The 24,027-nt window shown below is 40.2% G+C and overlaps 1 protein-coding gene across 1 annotated transcript; it reads right to left on the reverse strand.

The window, feature by feature from the left end:
* Window positions 1-3,837: 3,837 nt before the first annotated feature.
* Window positions 3,838-23,723, reverse strand: LOC126354280 (UDP-glycosyltransferase UGT5-like). The gene is made up of 4 exons (XM_050003823.1): window positions 23,566-23,723; window positions 20,131-20,344; window positions 7,684-7,903; window positions 3,838-4,283 (listed from the first exon to the last, which is right to left on the reverse strand). Exons 1-4 carry the CDS (start codon window positions 23,671-23,673, stop codon window positions 4,007-4,009), a joined length of 819 nt encoding a protein of 272 aa, XP_049859780.1. The 5' UTR covers window positions 23,674-23,723; the 3' UTR covers window positions 3,838-4,006.
* Window positions 23,724-24,027: the final 304 nt, after the last annotated feature.

A 24,027-nucleotide genomic window follows, 5' to 3' on the forward strand; every position in this document is an offset into this window, starting at 1 on the left:
TTTTGCTTTGCATCCTCCCCTATGAGGTCAAGTGCGCCAACAGTGGCCATAAACTGTTCCAAGTCCGTATCAGGAATGGTAGAATGCCTTTGAGTATTTGCATAACATCTCTTGGAGACATTGGCTCATCCCAGTAACGAGCCTTATTTAAGTACTTTTCGAAGTACTTGCGCAGGTTTTCGTGTCTAGGATTATATGCTTCGGGATTGTAAATGTGCTTTCTCACGAGTTCTTGAGCACACTTCGACCAGAAACGTGATAGGAATAACTTTTCGAATTCTGAAAAGTTGTGACAGGCGTCGGCGATTTCCATCGCCCAAAATGCTGCATCGCCAGTTATAAAAGAAATCACAAACAGGAACTTTTACCTCTCAGTCCAAGAAGCAGGCAGTACTTTCCAAAAACTCTGAATAAACATTACGGGATGTACTCTCTTTTTCTTTTCCGAGAACGTCTGGAATTGTCTATCTTTTATAAGCGTCTCTTCGTGCTTTATATGCGCCAAAGTTGGTTCAACAACGTCAGTGGCTGTCATGCCAACAATGACCTCGTTACTGTTTGGATTGTATCTGTCAGTTTGATTGCGGTTTAAAATTTCGTATTGTTCATTGTTAATGGGGATGTTACCATACTGATAACTAGTATACGGGGTTTCATTAGGTTTTCTAAGTCTGTTGTCGTTGTCTCACGGTCTGCTATTATGCTGCTGTATTTTACGCACGTCCTGTGGCAGTCGTGCATTAAGGTCATCTTTCTCGCGATGTACTGCAGTGTTCAAAAGTTGCAGTGTTGCGGTAACTGCAGTTTCTATTTTCTTGTTTACGTGACTGAACAAATCGTCTACAGTGCTACTAATCTTTTTTCCTGGCTTTCATGTGTTTCTTAAGCTTCTTGACTGTTTACGTGTGAGTCCAGTTCACTCGCTTTACTCGGCATATCGTTATTTTGAGTAACCAATTCTTCCATCTGTGTTCGTATGCTATCTATTTCTTCCTTTATTTGGTCCACAATACGCCTATCACGAGCATCGAGAGTTTTGTTTAGTTGTACAGTCAGCCTATTATCTCTTTGGAGTTCGCGTATTCTTTCACTTTCCTGTCGTTCCTTTCCCTTTATACTCTCTCTCAGATCTAGCTTCTGTAGCAACAGAGAAAGGAAATTGTTTTCTGTTGCCGTAAGTAACAGTACCCCGTCTGTCGCTAGGGTCTTTGCAATATTAGTCGAAGCTTCAGCAGATCTGGCGCTTGTCTATTGTTCCAGTGTTCCCACACTAGAATCACCCATGTTATTACCTATCTCGGTTTCCAAAGTCTGGAACTCCGAATTATTATTCTCTGTTTCGGGATACGCTAACTCACGAATGTTGTCAGTTTCCTCTGAGTCTGTCACGTTATCTCCCTGTAACGTTTCTTTCCTCTTAGGCCTACCCATGACTAAGTACACTATACACAATATGCAAACAAAAATACAACATACAAGAAATATTAACCTACTGAAAACAATAATAATCTAAATAAAAAAGTCAGTCCCACTATTACATCGATAACGTTCCCACACAGCACTGAAAATTGCACAGCAACAAGATGTAATGTTGAAAATGCACAAATATAATTTCGCTCATTCGATGGCTCCAAAAACACTACTATCTTTATTCTTGGAGTTTGGTGTTGTTTGTCAACATATCCGTACTTTGGATTTTATGCAGCTGTAAACTGTTGCTCAGGATCTTATTAGCAATAATTTCTCTCAGCTTATTGTCTTGCCGGATCGATTTGTATTCACGTTGTTGTGAGCAGTGATGTACATGAAAGAAAATACGAATATACCTTGTACCATACGTTTCTGGTTGTAGCGTGTGGGCGCCAAAATAGTGATTTTTGGTGTTTATGTGGGTGTGTAAATTGGTTACAGCGTCAATGTTGTGTCTTTTGCGCGTGTGTGTATCGTATGTGGGCACGAGTCGCTGTACAATAGGTGTGAGTACAATTGTGCTGTTAACAACACTTCGTAAGATCACATGAGGCTATGTACAACATACTACAATTTAATACTACGGGCAAGAAATTCTATCCTCTCTCTATATTCAAGTGTCCGATAAATAAATCACTTTGGAGTGTGTGTATATACTTAAAATAACTTAGGAATAGATCGGTGTGAAGCATCTTAATCGTTTACTTTTAGAAATGTCTCAGGGTTATACTGGAATGTCTTTTAGCATGATTAATAATTTATGCTTTCGTAGGATGGCGTGGAGAAACATCTTTTGCTTGTAACACTTAATATTAATTCAAAGCTGAGCACTTTCTTAACTGTGTAAAATCTCTTCACTTGAACAAACAAACAAAACAAAAAAAAAAAAAAAAAAAAGCCATGAAGCGGCAAACACAACAATCCGTTTTGATATCGATACTACTCTTTACGAAATGTATAAAATCAGCTTGATTTTAGTCTGTTTATTCAAGAAATTAATTGTGACCCATCTACTTTTGGCTTCATGTCACCCATTTTTGTGTAGTTTGAAATAGAATCTGCCACGTAGCATATTGCGGCCAATAATACTAATTCCAACTTTCGCTGTACCGCACGTTATTAATCTCTGAAAAATGTACAATTTTTCGAACATGTAGGGATGCTAATGCTACTGAAATAGGTGGTTTGGTTACCAATAACAACATATATGTACCAGAAATACTTTACAAGATGTATCGTCCCCTCTCACGTGTTTCTCGTAGTTACACAGAGTAATGGTTTGTTTTATTACGCAAACGTTTCGTGTCAATCATAAATAAATGTTTCTCGTTCCCAGAGGACCAGTACAATATTATAAATGTTTAAGACGCCATGAACTTACGGTATCTTATTTTATAGAAGCCCTATTGGTGGCGACATTATTTAACTCATAGTTCTTATTTAAATCATCATTTTATGTGTCTGCAAGGCACTATAGCTGCATACACACTGAAACGACAAGAGCGTATACACACGACCTCAAAGAACATCTCAGATTGCAGTCAGCAAATGAGATAGTAAATGTTCCAAATGACTGCCATTTATTGTCATGGAAGTGATATATTGGTTGTCTTCTTCAATTGTGAGTACTGGAAACACTACCCTGCTCATTGCCATTTAGTATTTTGTGTGCGATGAGTGTGAGTTGGTTTCCACCACCGCTCACTAAACATATGCCGAAGCTGCATGATGTAATTCTCCCAGATTTTGAAATGTAAATTGCATATGAAGATCTGGTAATTTAAAAAGTGTTGAAAATTTATAACGAAGTCATGGCAGTGATGGATCAGTGCCACTTAGATTGGTTGAAGCTCTTCCAAAGGATGATGATGATCAAACTAGGTCAAAAGAGAAAAGCGAACAGTCAGGCATCTCTCAGCTGCACTAGAAAGAATTGAAGGCCTCGCCTTCGTTTACTTGTACAGATAATTTAAATCTTAACATATGAACTCTTTGGTCCGGAATCGCTACACAGAATTTTATACAAAAAATAATTCTTAGAAAGGGATACTACATGATCTAAACAACTTTCATTGTCTGTCAGAAACCAAATTAAAAATCATTTATTTTGTTGCAGGTGCTCATGAAATCTGACTTTACATACATATTTATAACTTATACGCACATAGTGATCATTTGAAAATGGCCATTTTTGATGAAATTTGCGTAACCAGCGAAGCAAATAAAATATATGAAATAATTTTATTTAGAAACTTAAATATCATTTATTTTAGTAAAATAATCGTAATATAAATAGATGGTGACCAAACGTCTTCTAATAATAAAAAGTGGGATTCCACTAGTCTTCATTTTGCATCAAATTTTTGACCAGCTGTTACTCTCTCTTTCTCTCTCGCATGCACACACCACAATACGAACAACAAGAAAATAAGAACAGGTGGTTATAAAATATCAACTTAAATCATCACTGCCATCACTATTGGCTACTGGCTGAAGAGCTACCAGAATACTTTCTAAGAAAATGAGCACTCGTGTCTCAGTGGGTCTTGAGTTTTGCATCCTTAAAAACAACAGAAATGAGAAACCTTACCAATGAATACATCGTAACAGAACAGATTACAGTGACACACAGCACAAAGGCAATGACATCTAGCAGCAGAAGCTGGTACCAGCTTAGGTCCATTCCTGCGCTACGAAGATGTGGAGCTCCATTGTGGCGCAGAACGTATTCTATCCACCAGATGGCTTTCGGAAGTGACTCTGCCTGATGCTCACGATACACTGCTGACAACTTTTTCATGTTTTCCCGGTACCTACGGCATTAAGCGATTTCATGAACGTAAACAGTCGCTTAATTTATAGGACACAGTTATATTTAAATTAACAGATTATGCATGTATGGTTACAATATACTAAGAATGTAGTTTTACAAAACTGTCAGATTGATACTTAAAGACATAAGATAAGGTTAAAAGAGAAATGAAAATATTTTTCCTGTTTCTACAGTGCAGATGAATTTTTAATTACTAACTATTTTGCAACGCAATGTGCAAAAGCAACATAATGAATGTTATGTTGCTAAAATTGCGTTGACAAATCGGTGGCTTTTACACAAAAGTTCAATGTTTTAAGAAGTGACAGAAATATAATTTGATGCAAAAAATTTCATAGAGATATATGCCGTGTTTCCATCTGGTCCTTAGATAAACAATTGAATACATGTATTTTCACTATCAAACAATGGAAAGTCCAGGATGGAGTAACAACAGCATTATGAAAAGAACAGATTACTATTCACCATAGAGACAGGATGCTGAGTCTCAGACAGGCACAATGGAAATATTACTGTACATTTTGAAGCTTCTGACCAAATGGTCTTCTCCCAAAATAGAAATCATACTCACAGTCACACAATCACAACTTCCGCACAGATGAAAACTCTCTCTGGCCACTGTGGCTGGACTGCTATCTGAAGTCTGGTAAAAGATACCAGAGAGAGTTGTCATATGTGTGTGTGCGAATTGTGTTTGTGTGAATGTGTGCGTGTTTTCTACTTCATGAGAATGCTTTTTGCCTGGGAGCTTAATTACAGAGCAGTCTTTTCTTTATGCCTGTCTGCGACTCAGTGTCTCCTCTACATGGTGATTATCGTCTATGTTCCACTTCCATACATGGCTACACTTCATACCAATACTCTTCAGAAAAGATTTCCTGACACTTAAATCTATGCTCGATGTTAACAAATTTCTCTTCTTCAGAAACGCCTTTTTTGCCATTTTTAGTCTACATTTTATAGCCCCTCTACTTCAATCATTATCAGTTATTCTGCTGCCCAAATAGCAAACCTCATCTACTGCTTTAAGTAACTCAATTCCTAATCTAATTCCCTCAACATCATCTGATTTAATTCGACTACATTCCATTAACCTCATTTTGATTTTCGTCATATTTTCATTATCAAATAGATTTAATTGGTTGTATGTTGTAAGTTTTTGTAATTATTATATGTAATCTCAAATCTTTACTGTTGTTTATAGTATATTTTAAACAGTTAATGATTTCTTAATCATGAAAATATTAGATAAAAATGTATTTTTCTCCTAATTAGTGTCAGAAAATCTTTACAGTATCAGGGGAAAGCTATAGGTTTTGCTCCAACATCATCTAAACTCTGTGTTGCCTATACCGTTACTGCTGAAGTTTATCGTGTATCTCCAACCTTTGAACATTTTTTAAACTCTTTCCACAATGAACTAATTGGTGCAGTTCCACTTTTGACTGACAAATCTACATATGCATTTCATAACACATTTATAAATTCTGTATTTGTACAAGTATAAGAATGTACATGATAAATGTAGAAGATAATCCATTAAAATATTTCTAGTGTGCTAACAATTTATAAAATGAACAACATTGTTCTCATGTACACGATGAGTAGTATAAATTCAGACCATAATAGAAATACCTGGGCAGAGTATCACTTAATCCTGCATGTTAAAAGTGACATGGTCTAAGATCACATTTTATATAACCGTGTTAGAAATTTTTTAGAAATGACTTGAAACATTATTTCACTATATGTTAGAATTGGAAAAGAAACAATAAATTGTGGTGATTTCATGTATTTTTTATGGAGTCAGATCAAAAACAGTTATAAAAATGTTGAATAGTATAACATAAGTCACATAAACATCCATCAAGGAATAAATGATCGTTTATAAGATGGCTGTCAGTCAACCACAGTGTAGAGTATGACAAAAAAGTCAGTTGTGACATAGAAAATGATGTATAAGTACTTTATGTTTTCACTGTTATTAATTTTAGGATGACCTACTCATTATCAACTGGAAAATGTGTATAATTCCATGGGTGTCAACTTTGCTTCTTTTCTCAAGAAATTTTTCACATATAGGAAATTAATTTTCAATACAGCTATGGAGGTCATAGGTCACTAAGGAAAGGGCTAGAATAAAAAAATTTCAGGAAGTGAAATTACATATGAATGCTCTGCAACATGCTCTTTGTCATTAACTATATAGGGGAAGCCCTAATTTAATCACTAAAAAAACTATTTTTAGATAGCTGTTATATATTACATAGTGGATGACGGCTCATTTCAGTACACATTCGATTCTGTACAGAAATGTTACATCCAACAAGTAACTTGAATTGCATTATAACAGAAAACAATATTTTCTTATCAATTACTGATTTTGATATGCACATCCAGAATTAAAAAGGAGTACTCATTAATATGAAATGACCACTAAAATTTCACTTCTGACATATTTGTTTTCCAAAAGCAATATTATATTATCATTTATGTAAACAGTCTGATATCTACAACAAGAGCTAATGTTCTATAAGACTGAGCATACTGTGAATCAACGAGGCTCAAGGTAAATGAAGGAGTTGAATTTGTTTTCATAGTGAGAAAAGGTGAACGATACTTGTTTTGAGAACATAGCTTTATACTAGAGTGAGTTGCTGGAGCAAAGCAGTGATGTACTGGCAATAAAAAGTGAAATTTAAACCTACAACATGAAAACAATCACATGGCAGAGGGTAAATACTTAACAATGGGTGTAAACAAAGCTTGTTGACTCGACTTACATCGTGCAGCAGAGAAAACGAAAGAATACAAAAGAAACGAAGTGAGTTCATTCATTTTCCTAAAATAAGAAATGTCTGATAAAGAGGATATATGTGTTTACATGTGTATACATCTGTAGGAATAGAAGACAAAAGGCAAGAACATTATAAAAATATTTTAAGGAACTATGATACATATTTAATGAAAAGAAGATGAAAAAATCTGATAATCAGGTATAACAGAAAATTTTCTGAGCAACCTTCATCAATTATATTATGTCAAATTTGATAATATGAAAATTAATAATACATATTACTCTTAACTAACAACAAAGGACTGTTTACATCATTGAGTTAGAGATAAGGAGTAGTATAACCAACTGTTTCCTGTTGCTGCCTTCGTAGTGGTGACTTAAAGTAGCAGGCTAAGGCTATAATGCCTATACAGTCTGATAGACCCCTCATGTCGATAACTAATGATTACTGTGTAACAGAGTAACTGAATTTTGAATTGATATGACTCAGACATGGAGACTGCAAGTGATATTATAGATACCAGCACTGACCACCACAAAAAGTGGTGAGAACATTTGAAAATCTAAAAGAAATGTTACTTACTTAGGATCACCAAGAATAGTTCTAATAGCTTTTAGAACCACATCCTTTGTGATACTTCGAAATTGCAGCCTGTAACCAATTTCAGCAGATACCATTTTTGCTACATTGTAATGCTGATCTCCCATGAATGGAATCCCAATTAAAGGGACGCCATAATAAGTGGCTTCATTGAAGCTCTGCAGGCCTCCTTGTGTGATGAAGATTCTGACATTTGTATGTGCTGTGGATGACAAACACATACATTACTAATGATGCAAAAACTAATTTCATGTGTCATATTTGTCAATTTATTTCTGGAATACTAGTTTTTTAAGAATCTGTAGGAATTAGTATCTTCCACTTCAGTTCACCACCATTTTCAGTTTTGTATACAGAAACATAACATGCAGATATTATTTAGCTATAAACAGAGTAAAACCTGAGTAATTCTCAGTAAGCTACCATAATTACTTTAGAGGAAAGTTTCATGGACATAAGCAGTCACTGGAGAGGCTACTGACATCAAACATGTGTACAGTTTTAAGTAAAGTACAGGGTGCGTTCCGAAAGTAATGCAATTATTTTTTTTAAAGTAATTTATTGAACAGATTTGCACAAACACTTAAAATTCTTCAAAGTACTGTCCTTGGGCCTCTACACATTTCTTCCAGCGACTCTGCCATGACCGGTAGGCGCCCTGGAAGGCGTCTTCTGGGACCTCTCGCAAGGTCTTCGTCACGGCGGATTGGATCTCGTCTATGGACGAAAAACGGGTTCCTTTCAGGGCTGACTTAATCCTAGGAAACAAAAAGAAGTCAGCTGGGGCGATGTCAGGACTATAGAGGGGGTGGGGCAGCGTTGGCACCTGGTGTTTGGCCAGGAACTCGCGGACTCGTAGCGCGTTGTGGCAAGGCGCGTTGTCGTGATGGAGTTGCCAGGTAGCGGAGATGTCCTTTCTCGTCCTGACGACCCTTTTGCGGAGTCTTTCCAGCACATCCACGTAGTAGGCAGCGTTAACTGTCTGTCCTTGAGGAACAAACTCCTTATGGACCACTCCTTTGCTGTCGAAAAAGACAATGAGCATTGTTTTCACTTTTGATTTGCTCATTCTTGCCTTTTTGGGCTTGGGGGACTGATCAGTGTGCCACTCAGAGCTTTGGCGTTTTGTTTCTGGGTCGTATTCAAAAACCCAGGTTTCATCACCAGTGATGACGTTGTCCAAATAATCAGGTTCAATTTCAACACGTTGCAAAAGTTCACTTGAAATTTCCGCTCGGTTGGTCTTTCCGTGACACGGTCGGCGCGCAGAGGTTTACAATAACAGACGTCCTGCCGCTTCCACAGCTCGGAGAGCACTGAAACCGGTTTCGCGGCAAAGCTACTCCATGTGGCCCGCTCCCACTCCGACTACTAGGAGCGGCGCGGGAAATTCAATTGCATTACTTTCGGAACGTATCCAGTACCATACTGAAACTGGACTCAGAGTGCATCGTGTGCCTAAATGATGATGCGACAAACTTTCTAGGGATGCTGAAGAAGAATGAAAGAAAAAAGTATGTGAAAGTTATTCTGTCCTCAAATTTCCAGTCAAACATTACACTGCAGTAGCCAACGGGGGAAATGCTTCATTGGGGTTGTCATTCAAATGTTTGCTGTATGATCTGAATTTCTGCTGAAAGACACTAAAGCAAACTTTTGAAACGCATAACATTTAATACAGAAGTGTGCGATTATGACTTTTTCATTATTGCAATTTATGTCAAATCTGAATGATTGTCTACCTCTACTGTAGAAGAAATCTGCGACCAAGTAATGGAAACATGTAATTGGTACCACAAACACATTTACAGTTAATGTAATTATGAATTCATTAGGTAGAAATGTATGAACTGGAATGGCTACTGCCGATAGGTGTGAATATAATCGAACCAGCAGTGTAATAGGACATTCTTATAAAACCAGCAACACAAATTATTTGCAAAGACTGGGAAACTAATAGAATCGACCACATGGATGTTCAGTTTGGATTCAGCAGAAGTGTAGGAACAAGTTACACAATACATTTGTCCTAGAAGGTAATTTATAGATTTAGAGAAATCTTTTGCATTGTTGGCTGGAATGAAGCCTTTGAACGTCTGAAGGTACCAGCGATAAAGTACAGAGAAAAAAAGGTTACCTAAAATTTATACATTAACCAGATTCGAGTTGTAACAGATGGACATGAAATTGAGGATCAAGCTGAGAAGGGAGGGAGACAGGTTTGTAGAGTACTGCTGATGTTACTCAGTCTGCACAATTAGAACACTGTGAAGGAAACCAAAAAGAAATTTGAAGAGGGCGTTGATGCTCAAGAACAAAAATTTGAAACTTGGTTTTTGATGATTACATTGTAATTCAGTCAGGGACGACAAAGGACTTGGAAGAGGAGTTGAACAGAATAGGTAATGGTTTGAAAAGACGTAAAAAGATGAATCCCAACTAAAATAAAACAAGGATAATGGGCTCGAGTTGAATTAAATCAGGCGGTGCTGAGGGCATTAAACTAGGGACTGAAGCACTTTAAGTTTTTTTGATATTTGGGCAACAAAATAATTCGTGATGGCTGAAGCAGAGAAGATACAAATGGGAACTGTTTTCTGAAGGATTTGTCTACCTTATACGGAAGTGAAACCTGCACAATAAACAACTGAGACAAGAAGAAAATAGAAGCATTCGAAATGTGGTACTGAACATTAGATGGGTAAATAGGCCAACTAACTATGAGGTACTAGCTCTATTTTTGGAAAAAAGAAAAGTATTCCACAATTTCACTAAAATTAGGGTTTGGATGATTGAGCACATCCTGGGGCATAGAATAATCGTCAGTTTGGTAATGGAGGGAAGTATGTGTGCGTGTGTGTGTGTATGGGGTGGCGGGGGGGGGGGGGGGGAGGGGTGGATGCGAAGATGAAGAGGTTTTGCTCAAGTGAGGCTAACGTGGAGGAAACTGCAACAACAATGTAGAAAATGTCTCATGTACTAATTGGTGATTTGTTTGGAAGAATTAACTACATTCCTTCCCTGTACATAGGTGATAGGATGTTTGGTATATTGATTTTGTAGCTGCCAATTCTTTATGATGTAACAATGCCTAGTTTTAGGCTTGTAATATAATGAAATACATTGCAACTAACACAGTAAGAAAAAGCTAACAGGCAAGCATTTCAGAGCTACCTTAATTAAACAAAAATAAGTTCACCATATTAAGTAGTAAAATAGGAAACAAATACACTCATATCTAGACAACAATATATCTTTTGTGCATTTGCAAATGCGCACTAGGAAAATAATCTATTTTTGTAAATTTCTGCTTCACACTTGCTGGTGAAAAATATGCACAAAATAAGTTGAAGGGTAGATATATTATGCACATAATAAGTTTACGCAGCTGATGAAAGGATACTGGGCGCCCTTGACAAAGATGAAAGATGTGGAAACGACCGAGAAGAGATCAAGACTGACTGACAGAAGTTTGGGTGTATACATGGTGTTTGTTATTCACAGGTGTGCTGTCTCTGACAAAGAGAAAACATCTCTTTCAGAATTCTACGTCTAGCACTCTTCACACACTGAAAATACTGTGAGATCTGGCAGTTTATAGTGGAAGTTTGGTCATCTAATGAGGCTGTCCTTTTCTTTATAAGTGCTAAATAGATTGCAGTGCCAATACAATTCCCAATGTTTGATGCCATCTTCCATCACTGAAATTCGACCAAATACCTCTGGATCTAGCACTATCACATTTGCTTGTGGTGAATAGTGGTGCAAAACAGTACAGGCATACGGTACTGAAATTTCCCATGTATGTCTATCGTTGTTCTTACGTCAAATGTATTCGCCTCACTGTTAGAGGCTAACAATGTAGACTTGAATAAGTCTCCTATAGCACGTGTCAGGTTGGGCGTTTTGAATTCTTCTGTGAATCCACCTCCAGTTGCCACCGGCAGCCAATGATATTTAGCCTCCTTCCATGTATAGCGTCATGAAGAATGCTGGACAATGGTAATTAAATTAATCGAGATAGCACTGTGGCCGCACCTGAGTGGCAAACGCAGTTTCATTCATTTTTATACGTAACAGCACTTTTTCATTATTGGCAACGTGAAAGATGTCTACCCATTTCTGGCATCACTTGTAAACAGAAACAGTCACGCTCCTCGCCTTCGTAATAAGGCAGCTCGCTGTGAAAACTTTATCGCATGAGCGAATTTTTTCCCAGACACGAATCTCCAGCAGGGTTGCGTGTCTAAACTGACCACTATTTGAAAAACCGGATGTTTCGATCGTTTTCACGTTCAGATCTCTTACAGTAGCCTACAAGTCAAATCAGACCCAACTTCAGTGTCCAACACAACCTTCAGATGTTTCTCAACATAAATTTTTATGTCGCCGTTCTTACGAAGGTCTTGTTTCCCGAGAAAATACATCACTTTCCTCCCGCTTCTGATGCCAAGGGGTTAAAGTGAAGAACTTCATCGGCACTGAACGTCATTATTTCCTCTTTGACAAGTCACATGTGTAGCACTTAGACAAAACGCATTTCAGAGACTAGCTCGAGGAGTGTCTTTACCAACAATAACGATGATAATAATAAAAAGCTAAGCGAATACTTGGCTACAAGACAGGGGTCTTTTTAAATACACTCCTGGAAATGGAAAAAAGAACACATTGACACCGGTGTGTCAGACCCACCATACTTGCTCCGGTCACTGCGAGAGGGCTGTACAAGCAATGATCACACGCACGGCACAGCGGACACACCAGGAACCACGGTGTTGGCTGTCGAATGGCGCTAGCTGCGCAGCATTTGTGCACCGCCGCCGTCAGTGTCAGCCAGTTTGCCGTGGCATACGGAGCTCCATCGCAGTCTTTAACACTGGTAGCATGCCGCGACAGCGTGGACGTGAACCGTATGTGCAGTTGACGGACTTTGAGTGAGGGCGTATTGTGGGCATGCGGGAGGCCGGGTGGACGTACCGCCGAATTGCTCAACACGTGGGGCGTGAGGTCTCCACAGTACATCGATGTTGTCGCCAGTGGTCGGCGGAAGGTGCACGTGCCCGTCGACCTGGGACCGGACCGCAGCGATGCACGGATGCACACCAAGACCATAGGATCCTACGCAGTGCCGTAGGGGACCGCACCGCCACTTCCCAGCAAATTAGGGACACTGTTGCTCCTGGGGTATCGGCGAGGACCATTCGCAACTGTCTCCATGAAGCTGGGCTACGGTCCCGCACACCGTTAGGCCGTCTTCCGCTCATGCCCCAACATCGTGCAGCCCGCCTCCAGTGGTGTCGCGACAGGCGTGAATGGAGGGACGAATGGAGACGTGTTGTCTACAGCGATGAGAGTCGCTTCTGCCTTGGTGCCAATGATGGTCGTATGCGTGTTTGGCGCCGTGCAGGTGAGCGCCACAATCAGGACTGCATACGACCGAGGCACACAGGGCCAACACCCGGCATCATGGTGTGGGGAGCGATCTCTTACACTGGCCGTACACCTTTGGTGATCGTCGAGGGGGCACTGAATAGTGCACGGTACATCCAAACCGTCTTCGAACCCATCGTTCTACCATTCCTAGACCGGCAAGGGAACTTGCTGTTCCAACAGGACAATGCACGTCCGCATGTATCCCGTGCCACCTAACGTGCTCTAGAAGGTGTAAGTCAACTACCCTGGCCAGCATGATCTCCGGATCTGTCCCCCATTGAGCATGTTTGGGACTGGATGAAGCGTCGTCTCACGCGGTCTGCACGTTCAGTACGAACGCTGGTCCAACTGAGGCGCCAGGTGGAAATGGCATGGCAAGCCGTTCCACAGGACTACATCCGGCATCTCTACGATCGTCTCCATGGGAGAATAGCAGCCTGCATTGCTGCGAAAGGTGGATATACACTGTACTAGTACCGACATTGTGCATGCTCTGTTGCCTGTGTCTATGTGCCTGTGGTTCTGTCAGTATGATCATGTGATGTATCTGACCCCAGGAATGTGTCAATAAAGTTTCCCCTTCCTGGGACAATGAATTCACGGTGTTCTTATTTCAATTTCCAGGAGTGTATTTTCGCTTTTCACAGTTTTCATACTGGGAAAAAAAAGTCGACAAACTGTCTGGCTTTGTGCAAGACCAAATTCACATATTTTTCTGTTATTCATACTTCTGGAACTTTACGTATCTTCAGAAGTTCTTTAGAATTATTATTCTGTCTCAGAAGTTTCTGTTCATTTGGTTCAAATGGCTCTGAGCACTGTGGGACAACGTCTGAAGTCATCAGTCCCCTAGAACTGACAACTACTTAACCTAACTAACCTAACGACATCACACACACCCACGCCCGAGGCAGGATTCGAACCTGCTACCGTATCGGTCGCGCTTCCAGGCTGTAGCGCCTAGAACCGCTCGGCCACCCCGGCCGGCAAGTTTCTGTGATTCGAAAAGATTTTGAGTATCCTATGAATTCGACATAAAGCTATTTCTTAAGGAGTAATAATCTGATGTTTATTCACCTCAGTATACATATGCAGTACTGCCACATTTCGTAGTTCAGCCATGAAATATTATACATCATATTTATAGTGTATCAGACCTACATCAAGTTTTTTTGCAGAAAAATATAACGTAAGTGTTATATTCACGACACATAGCGTCAACAATTATTTTAGGCTGGAACTGTCATATGAAACATACAACTTTAAAAAAAAGACGCGACATGAAGGAGTTATGCAAATTGGCCAAAAGTGATATTCATACAGGTATTGACAGAAAATGCAGAATTGTAAACTTTGGCACCCGATGGATGAACGTGTGACGCTGCAGCACAATTTCACTGCGCAGCTCACAAGGATAGCAAACAAGGAACATGTCGACACTAGGGCATAATGTCTTTGCAAATTTCATTCCGTGTACTCTGGTGGACAGTAGCTACGCCTCACAGACGGGCGCGTGAACAATATACGCAGATATCAGTGTACAGTTGGGCTCAAACAAGTGGGTTGGAATAATCGGTGAATCGTTCGAGATTTGAATAGAGGCAAGCAATCGTCAGAGATGCACCCAGAGCTCCGGATTCATGATTACCATCCATCTGACGTGTAACTGGTGCTTCAGTGATCACAAGGACCATTAATAGGCGGCATACAGAAAGGGGGATGAGTTTATTGCGCCCTTTGTATAGACTACCATCATCTTCTGTACACCAACAAGACCAATTTGCGGTTGTGTCGGGCGTATTCAGTCTCGACTCTCGTTCACTGGAGTAGAATTGTCTTCAGAGAAGAGTCTTGCTTCGTACTGAGAACCGGTGATCACCGAAGACGTGCTTGAAGATGCCCCAGGCAGTGGTGGGATACCAAGCTTCTATCATATCACAATAATGTATCAGCAGGGAGAAAAAAGAAAAAGAAAAGAGAAACACTGACATAGCACTGAAACTGCTGAAACAAGTGCTAGTAAGAGAAAATTAAATGAATTTTGTCTTGCATACTATGCAAATTTTCTCCAATTTGACTACATTTAGCGCATACCTCCCCCCTCCCTCCCCCCATGAACCATGGACATTGCTGTTGGTGGGGAGGCTTGCGTATCTCTGTGATACAGATAGCCGTACCGTAGGTGCAACCACAACGGAGGGGTATCTGTTGAGAGGCCAGACAAACGTGTGGTTCCTGAAGAGGGGCAGCAGCCTTTTCAGTAGTTGCAGGGGCAACAGTCTGGATGATTGACTGATCTGGCCTTGTAACAATAACCAAAACGGCCTTGCTGTGCTGGTACTGCGAACGGCTGAAAGCAAGGGGAAACTACGGCCGTATTTTTTCCCGAGGGCATGCAGCTTTACTGTATGATTAAATGACGATGGTGTCCTCTTGGGTAAAATATTCCGGAGGTAAAATGGTCCCCCATTCGGATCTCCAGGCGGGGACTACTCAAGAGGAGGTCGTTATCAGGAGAAAGAAAACTGGTGTTCTAAGGATCGGAGCGCGGAATGTCAGATCCCTTAATCGGGCAGGTAGGTTAGAAAATTTAAAAAGGGAAATGGATAGGTTAAAGTTAGATATAGTGGGAATTAGTGAAGTTCGGTGGCAGGAGGAGCAAGATTTTGGTCAGGTGACTACAGGGTTATAAACACAAAATCAAATAGGGGTAATGCAGGAGTAGGTTTAATAATGAATAGGAAAATAGGAATGCGGGTAAGCTACTACAAACAGCATAGTGAACGCATTATTGTGGCCAAGATAGATACGAAGCCCACACCTACTACAGTAGTAAAAGTTTATATGCTAACTAGCTCTGCAGATGACGAAGAAATTGAAGAAATGTATGATGAAATAAAAAAAATTATTCAGATTGTGAAGGGAGATGAAAATTTAATAGTCATGGGTGACTGGAATTCGAGTGTAGGAAAAGGGAGAGAATGAAACGTAGTAGGTGGATATGGATTGGGGCTAAGAAATAAAAGAGGAAGCCGCTTGGTAGAATTTTGCACAGAGCACAACTTAATCAAAGCTAACACTTGGTTTAAGAATCATCAAAGAAGGTTGTATACATGGAAGAACCCTGGAAATACTAAAAGGTATGTAATGGTAAGACAGAGATTTAGGAACCACGTTTTAAATTGTAAGACAATTCTAGGGGCAGATGTGGACTCTGACCACAATCTATTGGTTATGACCTGTAGATTAAAACAGAAGAAACTGCAAAAAGGTGGGAATTTAAGGAGATGGGACCTGGATAAACTGAAAGAACCAGAGATAGTACAGAGTTTCAGGGAGAGCATAAGGGAACAATTGACAGGAATGGGGGAAAGAAATACAGTAGAAGAAGAATGGGTAGCTTTGAGGGATGAAGTAGTGAAGGCAGCAGAGGATCAAGTAGGTAAAAAGACGAGGGCTAGTATAAATCCTTGGGTAACAGAAGAAATATTGAATTTAATTGATGAATGGAGAAAATATAAAAATGCAATAAATGAATACAAACGTCTCAAAAATGAGATCGACAGGAAGTCCAAAATGACTAAGCAGGGATGGCTAGAGGACAAATGTAAGGATGTAGAGGCTTATCTCACTAGGGGTAAGATAGATACTGCCTACAGGAAAATTAAAGAGACCTTTGGAGATAAGAGAACCACTTGTATGAACATCAAGAGCTCAGATGGAAACCCAGTTCTAAGCAATGAAGGGAAAGCGGAAAGATGGAAGGAGTATATAGAGGGTCTATACAAGGGCGATGTACTTGAGGACAATATTATGAAAATGGAAGAGGATGTAGATGAAGATGAAATGGGAGATACGATACTGCGTGAAGAGTTTGACAGAGTACTGAAAGACCTGAGTCGAAACAAGGCACCCGGAGTAGACAACATTCCATTGGAACTACTGACGGCCTTGGGAGAGCCAGTCCTGACAAAACTCTACCATCTGGTGAGCAAGATGTACGAAACAGGCGAAATACCCTCAGATTTCAAGAAGAATATAATAATTCCAATCCCAAAGAAAGCAGGTGTTGACAGATGTGAAAATTACCGAACTATCAGTTTAATAAGCCACAGCTGCAAAATACTAACACGAATTCTTTACAGACGAATGGAAAAACTAATAGAAGCCGACCTCGGGGAAGATCAGTTTGGATTCCGTAGAAATACTGCAACACGCGAGGCAGTACTGACCTTACGACTTGTCTTAGAAGAAAGATTAAGGAAAGGCAAACCTACGTTTCTAGCATTTGTCGACTTAGAGAAAGCTTTTGACAATGTTGACTGCGTAACATTACAGGACATATTGGGACATATTGAAGTATTCGATACTGTAGACTTTTAGGGGATATCGATACAGATATGCAAAATGTAAAGGGAAACTTTGGTGATGTTTAAATGTTGTACTGTGTCAATATTAGGACATTTTGCACAGAAAGAACAAAAATAGAATTAATGTAAATATATATTAGGGTTAGTAACCTATTTTCATTCAATTTTGTAATTATATTTCATTTTGTAAAAGAAAGACTCACTGTTTGCTGTAGCTCTGATTAATTGTATAAATTATCAGTTTTGAGCTAAATTATTTCGTATAATATGGACAAGATACTTTTAAAAACTCACCAGCTAAAGAGAAAGTCTGTAAATGAACGTTTAATGCACACCTCTGGAACTTTCTATGGAGAAATTCTACATTATGATCGCAAAAATACGAAAACTTGTGAAAACTGTTTCATAACCTAATTTCGAAAGACGATTTATATCATGAAATATTGCTAAAAAGATTTATTTACGTTTTGAAACACGATTTAAATGATTTTACATATAAATAGTTGTTCTAAATCACTCAAGAAATATCCAGAATCAAATGTCAAGATATTTCTGGAAACATCGGTACAAATCTGGTGAAGGTTATCCAGAAGCTGGTAGAAAAATGTTATAAAATCTATTTGGAAATTATGCTTGTAAGAATTTATATGTACTGATCCTTTCACTTACTTTAATCTGTACTAAAATTCTGTAATGTCTAATTTAGTTTTAAGTCGTGAATTGCTATCGTATTGTAAACAAAACATTGTCAAAGACTCTCATTGTTTGGAAAGATATTAATACACCTAGGAGTTGTCAGTTGCCAGTTCGGATATGCAGTGCGGTTAGCTCTGAGAGTCAGTTGTTGAGTCTGTGAAGTCTGTCAGTGCTGTTTGTAAATAAACGTCTGTAATGAAGAATTTACTTGTTGTCGTCAATATGAACTCAAGACCTTTTGCACGAAGCAGACACCTCCTAATGCAACGTTTTAATTTGGTTGAGGAAGCTGGGATCGCTATAAGTGCAAACAAATTGAAGTGGAACGTTTTAATTTGGTGTTGAGGAGCTGAAATGTTATAATTTGGTGGAGGAGCTGGGATGTTATAACTGGAATAGTCTCTTCCAAATTCTAAAGGTGGCAGGGGTAAAATACAGGGAGCGAAAGGCTACTTACAATTTGTACAGAAACCAGATGGCAGTTATAAGAGTCGAGCGACACGAAAGGGAAGCAGTGGTTGGGAAGGGAGTGGGACACGGTTGTAGCTTCTCACCAATGTTATTCAATCTGTATACTGAGCAAGCAGTAAAGGAAACAAAAGAAAAATTCGGAGTAGGTATTCAAATCCATGGAGAAGAAATAAAAACTTTGAGAATGAGATTTTCAGTCTGCAGCGGAGTGTGCGCTGATATGAAACTTCCTGGCAGATTAAAACTGTGTGCCCAACCGAGACTCGAACTCGGGACCTTTGCCTTTCGCAGGCAAGTGCTCTACCAACTGAGATACCGAAGCACGACTGACATCCGGTACTCACATCTTTACTTCTGCCAGTATCAGTCTCCTACCTTCCAAACTTTACAGAAGCTCTTCTGCGAACCTTGCAGAACTAGCACCCCTGAAAGAAAGGATATTGCGGAGACATGGCTTAGCCACAGCCTTGGGGATGTTTCCAGAAGAGCTTCTGTAAAGTTTGGAAGGTAGGAGACGGATACTGGCAGAATTAAAGCTGTGAGTACCGGACGTGAGTCGTGCTTCGGTACCTCAGTTGGTAGAGCACTTGCCCGCGAAAGGCAAAGGTCCCGAGTTCGAGTCTCGGGCGGGCACACAGTTTTAATCTGCCAGGAAGTTTCAAAAACTTTGAGGTTCGCCGATGACATTGTAATTCTGTCAGAGACAGCAAAGGACTTGGAAGGGCAGTTGAATGGAATGGGCAGTGTCTTGAGAGGAGTATATAAGATGAACATCAATAAAAGCAAAACGAGGATAATGGAATGTAGTCGAATTAAGTCGGGTGATGCTGAGGGAATTAGATTAGGAAATGAGACACTTACAATAGTAAAGGAGTTCTGCTATTTGGGGAGCAAAATAACTGATGATGGTCGAAGTAGAGAGGATATAAAATGTGGAGTGGCAATGGCAAGGAAAGCGTTTCTGAAGAAGAGAAATTTGTTAACATCGAGCATAGATTTAAGTGTCAGGAAGTCGTTTCTGAAAGTATTCGTATGGAGTGTAGCCATGTATGGAAGTGAAACATGGACGATAAATAGTTTGGACAAGAAGAGAATAGAAGCTTTCGAAATGTGGTGCTACAGAAGAATGCTGAAGATGGGTAGAACACATAACTAATGAGGAGGTATTGAATAGAATTGGGGAGAAGATGAGTTTGTGGTACAACTTGACAAAAAGAAGGGATCGGTTGGTAGGACATGTTCTGAGGCATCAAGGGATCACCAATTTAGTATTGGAGGACATCGTAGAGGGTAAAAATCGTAGAGGGAGACCAAGAGATGAATACACCAAGCAGATTCAGAATGATGTAGGTTGCAGTAGGTACTGGGAGATGAAGAAGCTTGCACAGGACAGAGTAGCATGGAGAGCCGCATCAAACCAGTCTCAGGACTGAAGACCACAACAACAACAACCGAATACCTAGTACAGATTGTTGTGGAAGCCATTTGGACATTTTAACATTAGGTGGCAGGTCAGTCGCGTCGTCCGTCTCCCACTTCCAGAGTACCCTCTGAGGCAGCTGGGAAAAGGCGTCGAGGAAGGCCCGTCGCTTTTCTGGTGGCATTGTGCTACTCAGTACATTGGTGCCCAGGCTGAAGTAGATGACGCCATCAGTCGCTCCGTCCAGCCACTCCTGTACGTCCTGTTTGTAAAACACAAAGTCAATTGACACATAATATTACTGTAGTTCACGTACTACTGAATTTATATTAAATCTGACATAACCTTGAATTTAGTTAGTTGTATCAGACCGTTCTGGACACAATGACAAACAGTAAATCCGAACGAAGAAAAAAAGAAAACACGAGTTGCACTTAAGTGGAGAGTCGATCGTTCCAAGAATTCTAAAAATAAATGCTGGCTTCAGTGAGCGTGTGGTAAGCCCGTAATCATTATCTTTTCAAGTTAGTCTTAAATATTTCATTACAAGCTGCGACATTGTCGCGAATAAAACAGTGACCCGTATATACAATAAGTTTCCTGTAATTTGCGTCTATGGTCACAAACTTTTGTTAACAGATTACCGGTTTCGGTCTATAATGACCATCATCAGATCTGTTTTATAAAAACAAATTCCTAATGTACTGCAGCCATAGTGGCATCGTCAAAAGTTTTTATAAAACAATCTGATGATGGTCATTATAGACCGAAACCGGTAATCTGTTAACAAAACGTTTGTGACCATAGACGTAAATGAAAGGACACTTACTATTTAATTACAATTAAAGAGGATAATCATGTTAACATCTTTGCTCAAAATTTGTATCGCTTGCCTTTGATTGCTTTACTGGATTTCATTTCACCGGGCACCTACCTCACGAGCATGGGTTCAAATGGTTCAAATGGCTCTGAGCACTATGGGACTTAACATCTGTGGTCATCAGTCCTCTAGAACTTCGAACTACTTAAACCTAACCAACCTAAGGACATCACAAACATCCATGCCCTGGCAGGACTCGAACCTGCGACCGTAGCGGTCACGCGGTTCCAGACTGAAGCGTCCAGAACCGCACGGCCACACCGGCCGGCACGAGCCTGGGCATGAGAAAGTTTGTGCCAGTGGAAACACTAACGAATTGAGAGCAGTCTCGGTGCAGCAGCTGCTCATGTTTTGTAGCTGAAATGTATGTGAATGTCGAATAGGCACAGGATATATACATTTGTCCCTACTGCCTTATCTCACTCCTCATATGAAAAAAGTCTACTTTATATGATAACTGCGCATCATCAGTTCAGTCCCGTTTATTTTTCTTATTATGGGGTCACAATGTTTAGTCTGGAGTGATGCGGGCCACTATGATTTACTCTCCTTTACTTTTCTTCATCTCAGAGTAGCCCTTACATTTAAACACACACTTATCAATCAATCATGAACTATCTGGATCTAATAATCTCAATAGAAATTTTGCCTCTGTGGTGTACTCGAGATCAAACGCTTAGACCACTTTGGAAAATATAAGCAGGGACCCAAAAAGAGCAAGGATTCTTTTTCCATAGACAGAGAGGTGTGGGTGTCACTAACGTTGGTTTGTAGTTTTGACAAAATCAGTATAGGCAGCGGAAGTTTACGACCGGTTTACTATCTTATAACAAAGACTTTCTTGTACTCAGCCAAATAGCATATACGATGGAGTTTCCTCCAAAGGCCTACGGAAAACGAAATACATAAATGTTCTGAACAGTGATAGGACAAAAACTCTACGCCAGAAGCAGTAATAACGTGGATACTCCAATAGTTTCTGTTCTGTGGCCCATGTCCGACAGAAATACATTTCTGAAAAAGGTGCACAAACATCGTCCGAACTCCTACGGAAATCAGGATAAACGGGTAGAAATTTTAATGTGCAGGGGATGCTGCATTGCAACTTGCGATAAGTTGGAAATTTGAGTCGATCAGGAACCGTGTCCGGATGGCTGAAGAGGTTAAGGAAACAGTTCATGAGAAGCGGTAAATCCGGGCTCGAATCACGGTCGTGGACAAAGTTTCAACTTTCGGCATTGCATTATCACAATGTCCTGTGCGACTAGCCTTCATGATTTCCAACCCAATTTTGTAGCCTTTCCTTCTCTTCGTCCTTACAACGTTCCATGTTTACATAGTATTAATAATGTGTTGTTGTTGTGGTCTTCAGTCCTGAGATTGGTTTGATGCAGCTCTCCATGCTACTCTATCCTGTGCAAGCTTCTTCATCTCCCAGTACCTACTGCAGCCTACATACTTCTGAATGTGCTTAGTGTATTCATCTCTTGGTCTCCCTCTACGATTTTTACCCTCCACGCTGCCCTCAAATGCTAAATTTGTGATCCCTTGATGCCTCAGAACATGTCCTACCAACCGATCCCTTCTTTTTATCAAGTTGTGCCACAAACTCCTCTTCTCCCCAATTCTATTCAATACCTCCTCATTAGTTATGTGTTCTACCCATCTTCAGCATTCTTCTGTAGCACCACATTTCGAAAGCTTCTATTCTCTTCTTGTCCAAACTATTTATCGTCCATGTTTCACTTCCATACATGGCTACACTCCATGCGAATACTTTCAGAAACGACTTCCTGACACTTAAATCAATACTCGATCTTAACAAATTTCTCTTCTTCAGAAACGCTTTCCTTTCCATTGCCAGTCTACATTTTATATCCTCTCGACCATCATCAGCTATTTTGCTCCCCAAGTAGCAAAACTCCTTTACTACTTTAAGTGTCTCATTTCCTAATCTAATTCCCTCAGCATCACCCGACTTAATTCGACTACATTCCATTATCCTCGTTTTGCTTTTGTTGATGTTCATCTTATATCCTCCTTTCAAGTCACTGTCCATTCCGTTCAACTGCTCTTCCAAGTCCTTTGCAGTCTCTGTCAGAATTACAATGTCATCGGCGAACCTCAAAGTTTTTATTTCTTCTTCATGGGTTTTAATACCTACTCTGAATTTTTCTTTTGTTGACGTTACTGCTTGCTCAATATACAGATTGAATAACATCGGTGAGAGGCTACAACCCTGAGTCACTCCCTTCCCAACCACTGCTTCCCTTCAATGTCCATCGAATCTTATAACTCCCATCTGGTTTCTGTACAAATCGTAAATAGCCTTTCGCTCCCTGTATTTTACCCCTGCCACCTTCAGAATTAATAATATCACCACAGAAAGTTTTTAGAAAGTTGGTCGATCACTGCCACGATGTAACATGTGACTCAGGAAGAATCAAATGAAGGAAAACGATCTCACTCGTCTCGCCCTAAATCGCATGGATGATATTTTACCATTCAAAAATCTGTCGAAACCGCCATATGAATGAACGAATCAGTCCACCTGGACTGTGTTTAAGCAAAAAGTGAATAATCATATACTATACCTGAGGAAGAGGTTTAGTGTCTGGCTGTATGTGTGGACCAGTCAGTTCAACAAAGTTTGGGAGATTTGGCCTGGGATAGCATTCAGTGAAGTGGTTAGAAACGAGCATCAGGCTGAAGTTTCTCTCGAGATCGAACACCGATGGGACCGAAGGACCGAAGTAGCTCTTCTGTATCTCGTCGTGTCTCGGCAGCACCACACTGTGCCACACAAAGTTAAAGTAGAGCCATATGTAGGCGCTGTAGAGCCTCTCCCAGAAGAACATGTGGTGAGAGTACGGCAAGACCCAGAGTGGCAGGTAGGAGGGACTGTCTGGGTTCCTGTGGATCCAGTGGGTGTACGGGTGTGCCCCGTGGGTGACGAGACCCACCATTGGTGGAGAGCCGACTGCGTGCACCACGCCGTAGAAACACGGAACCAGCAACCTCTCCATGATGTACAGGTCGAATTTGGGCGCCGACCT

Source organism: Schistocerca gregaria, chromosome 3 (genome assembly GCF_023897955.1).
Source record: "Schistocerca gregaria isolate iqSchGreg1 chromosome 3, iqSchGreg1.2, whole genome shotgun sequence".
Classification (NCBI taxonomy): domain Eukaryota; kingdom Metazoa; phylum Arthropoda; class Insecta; order Orthoptera; family Acrididae; genus Schistocerca; species Schistocerca gregaria.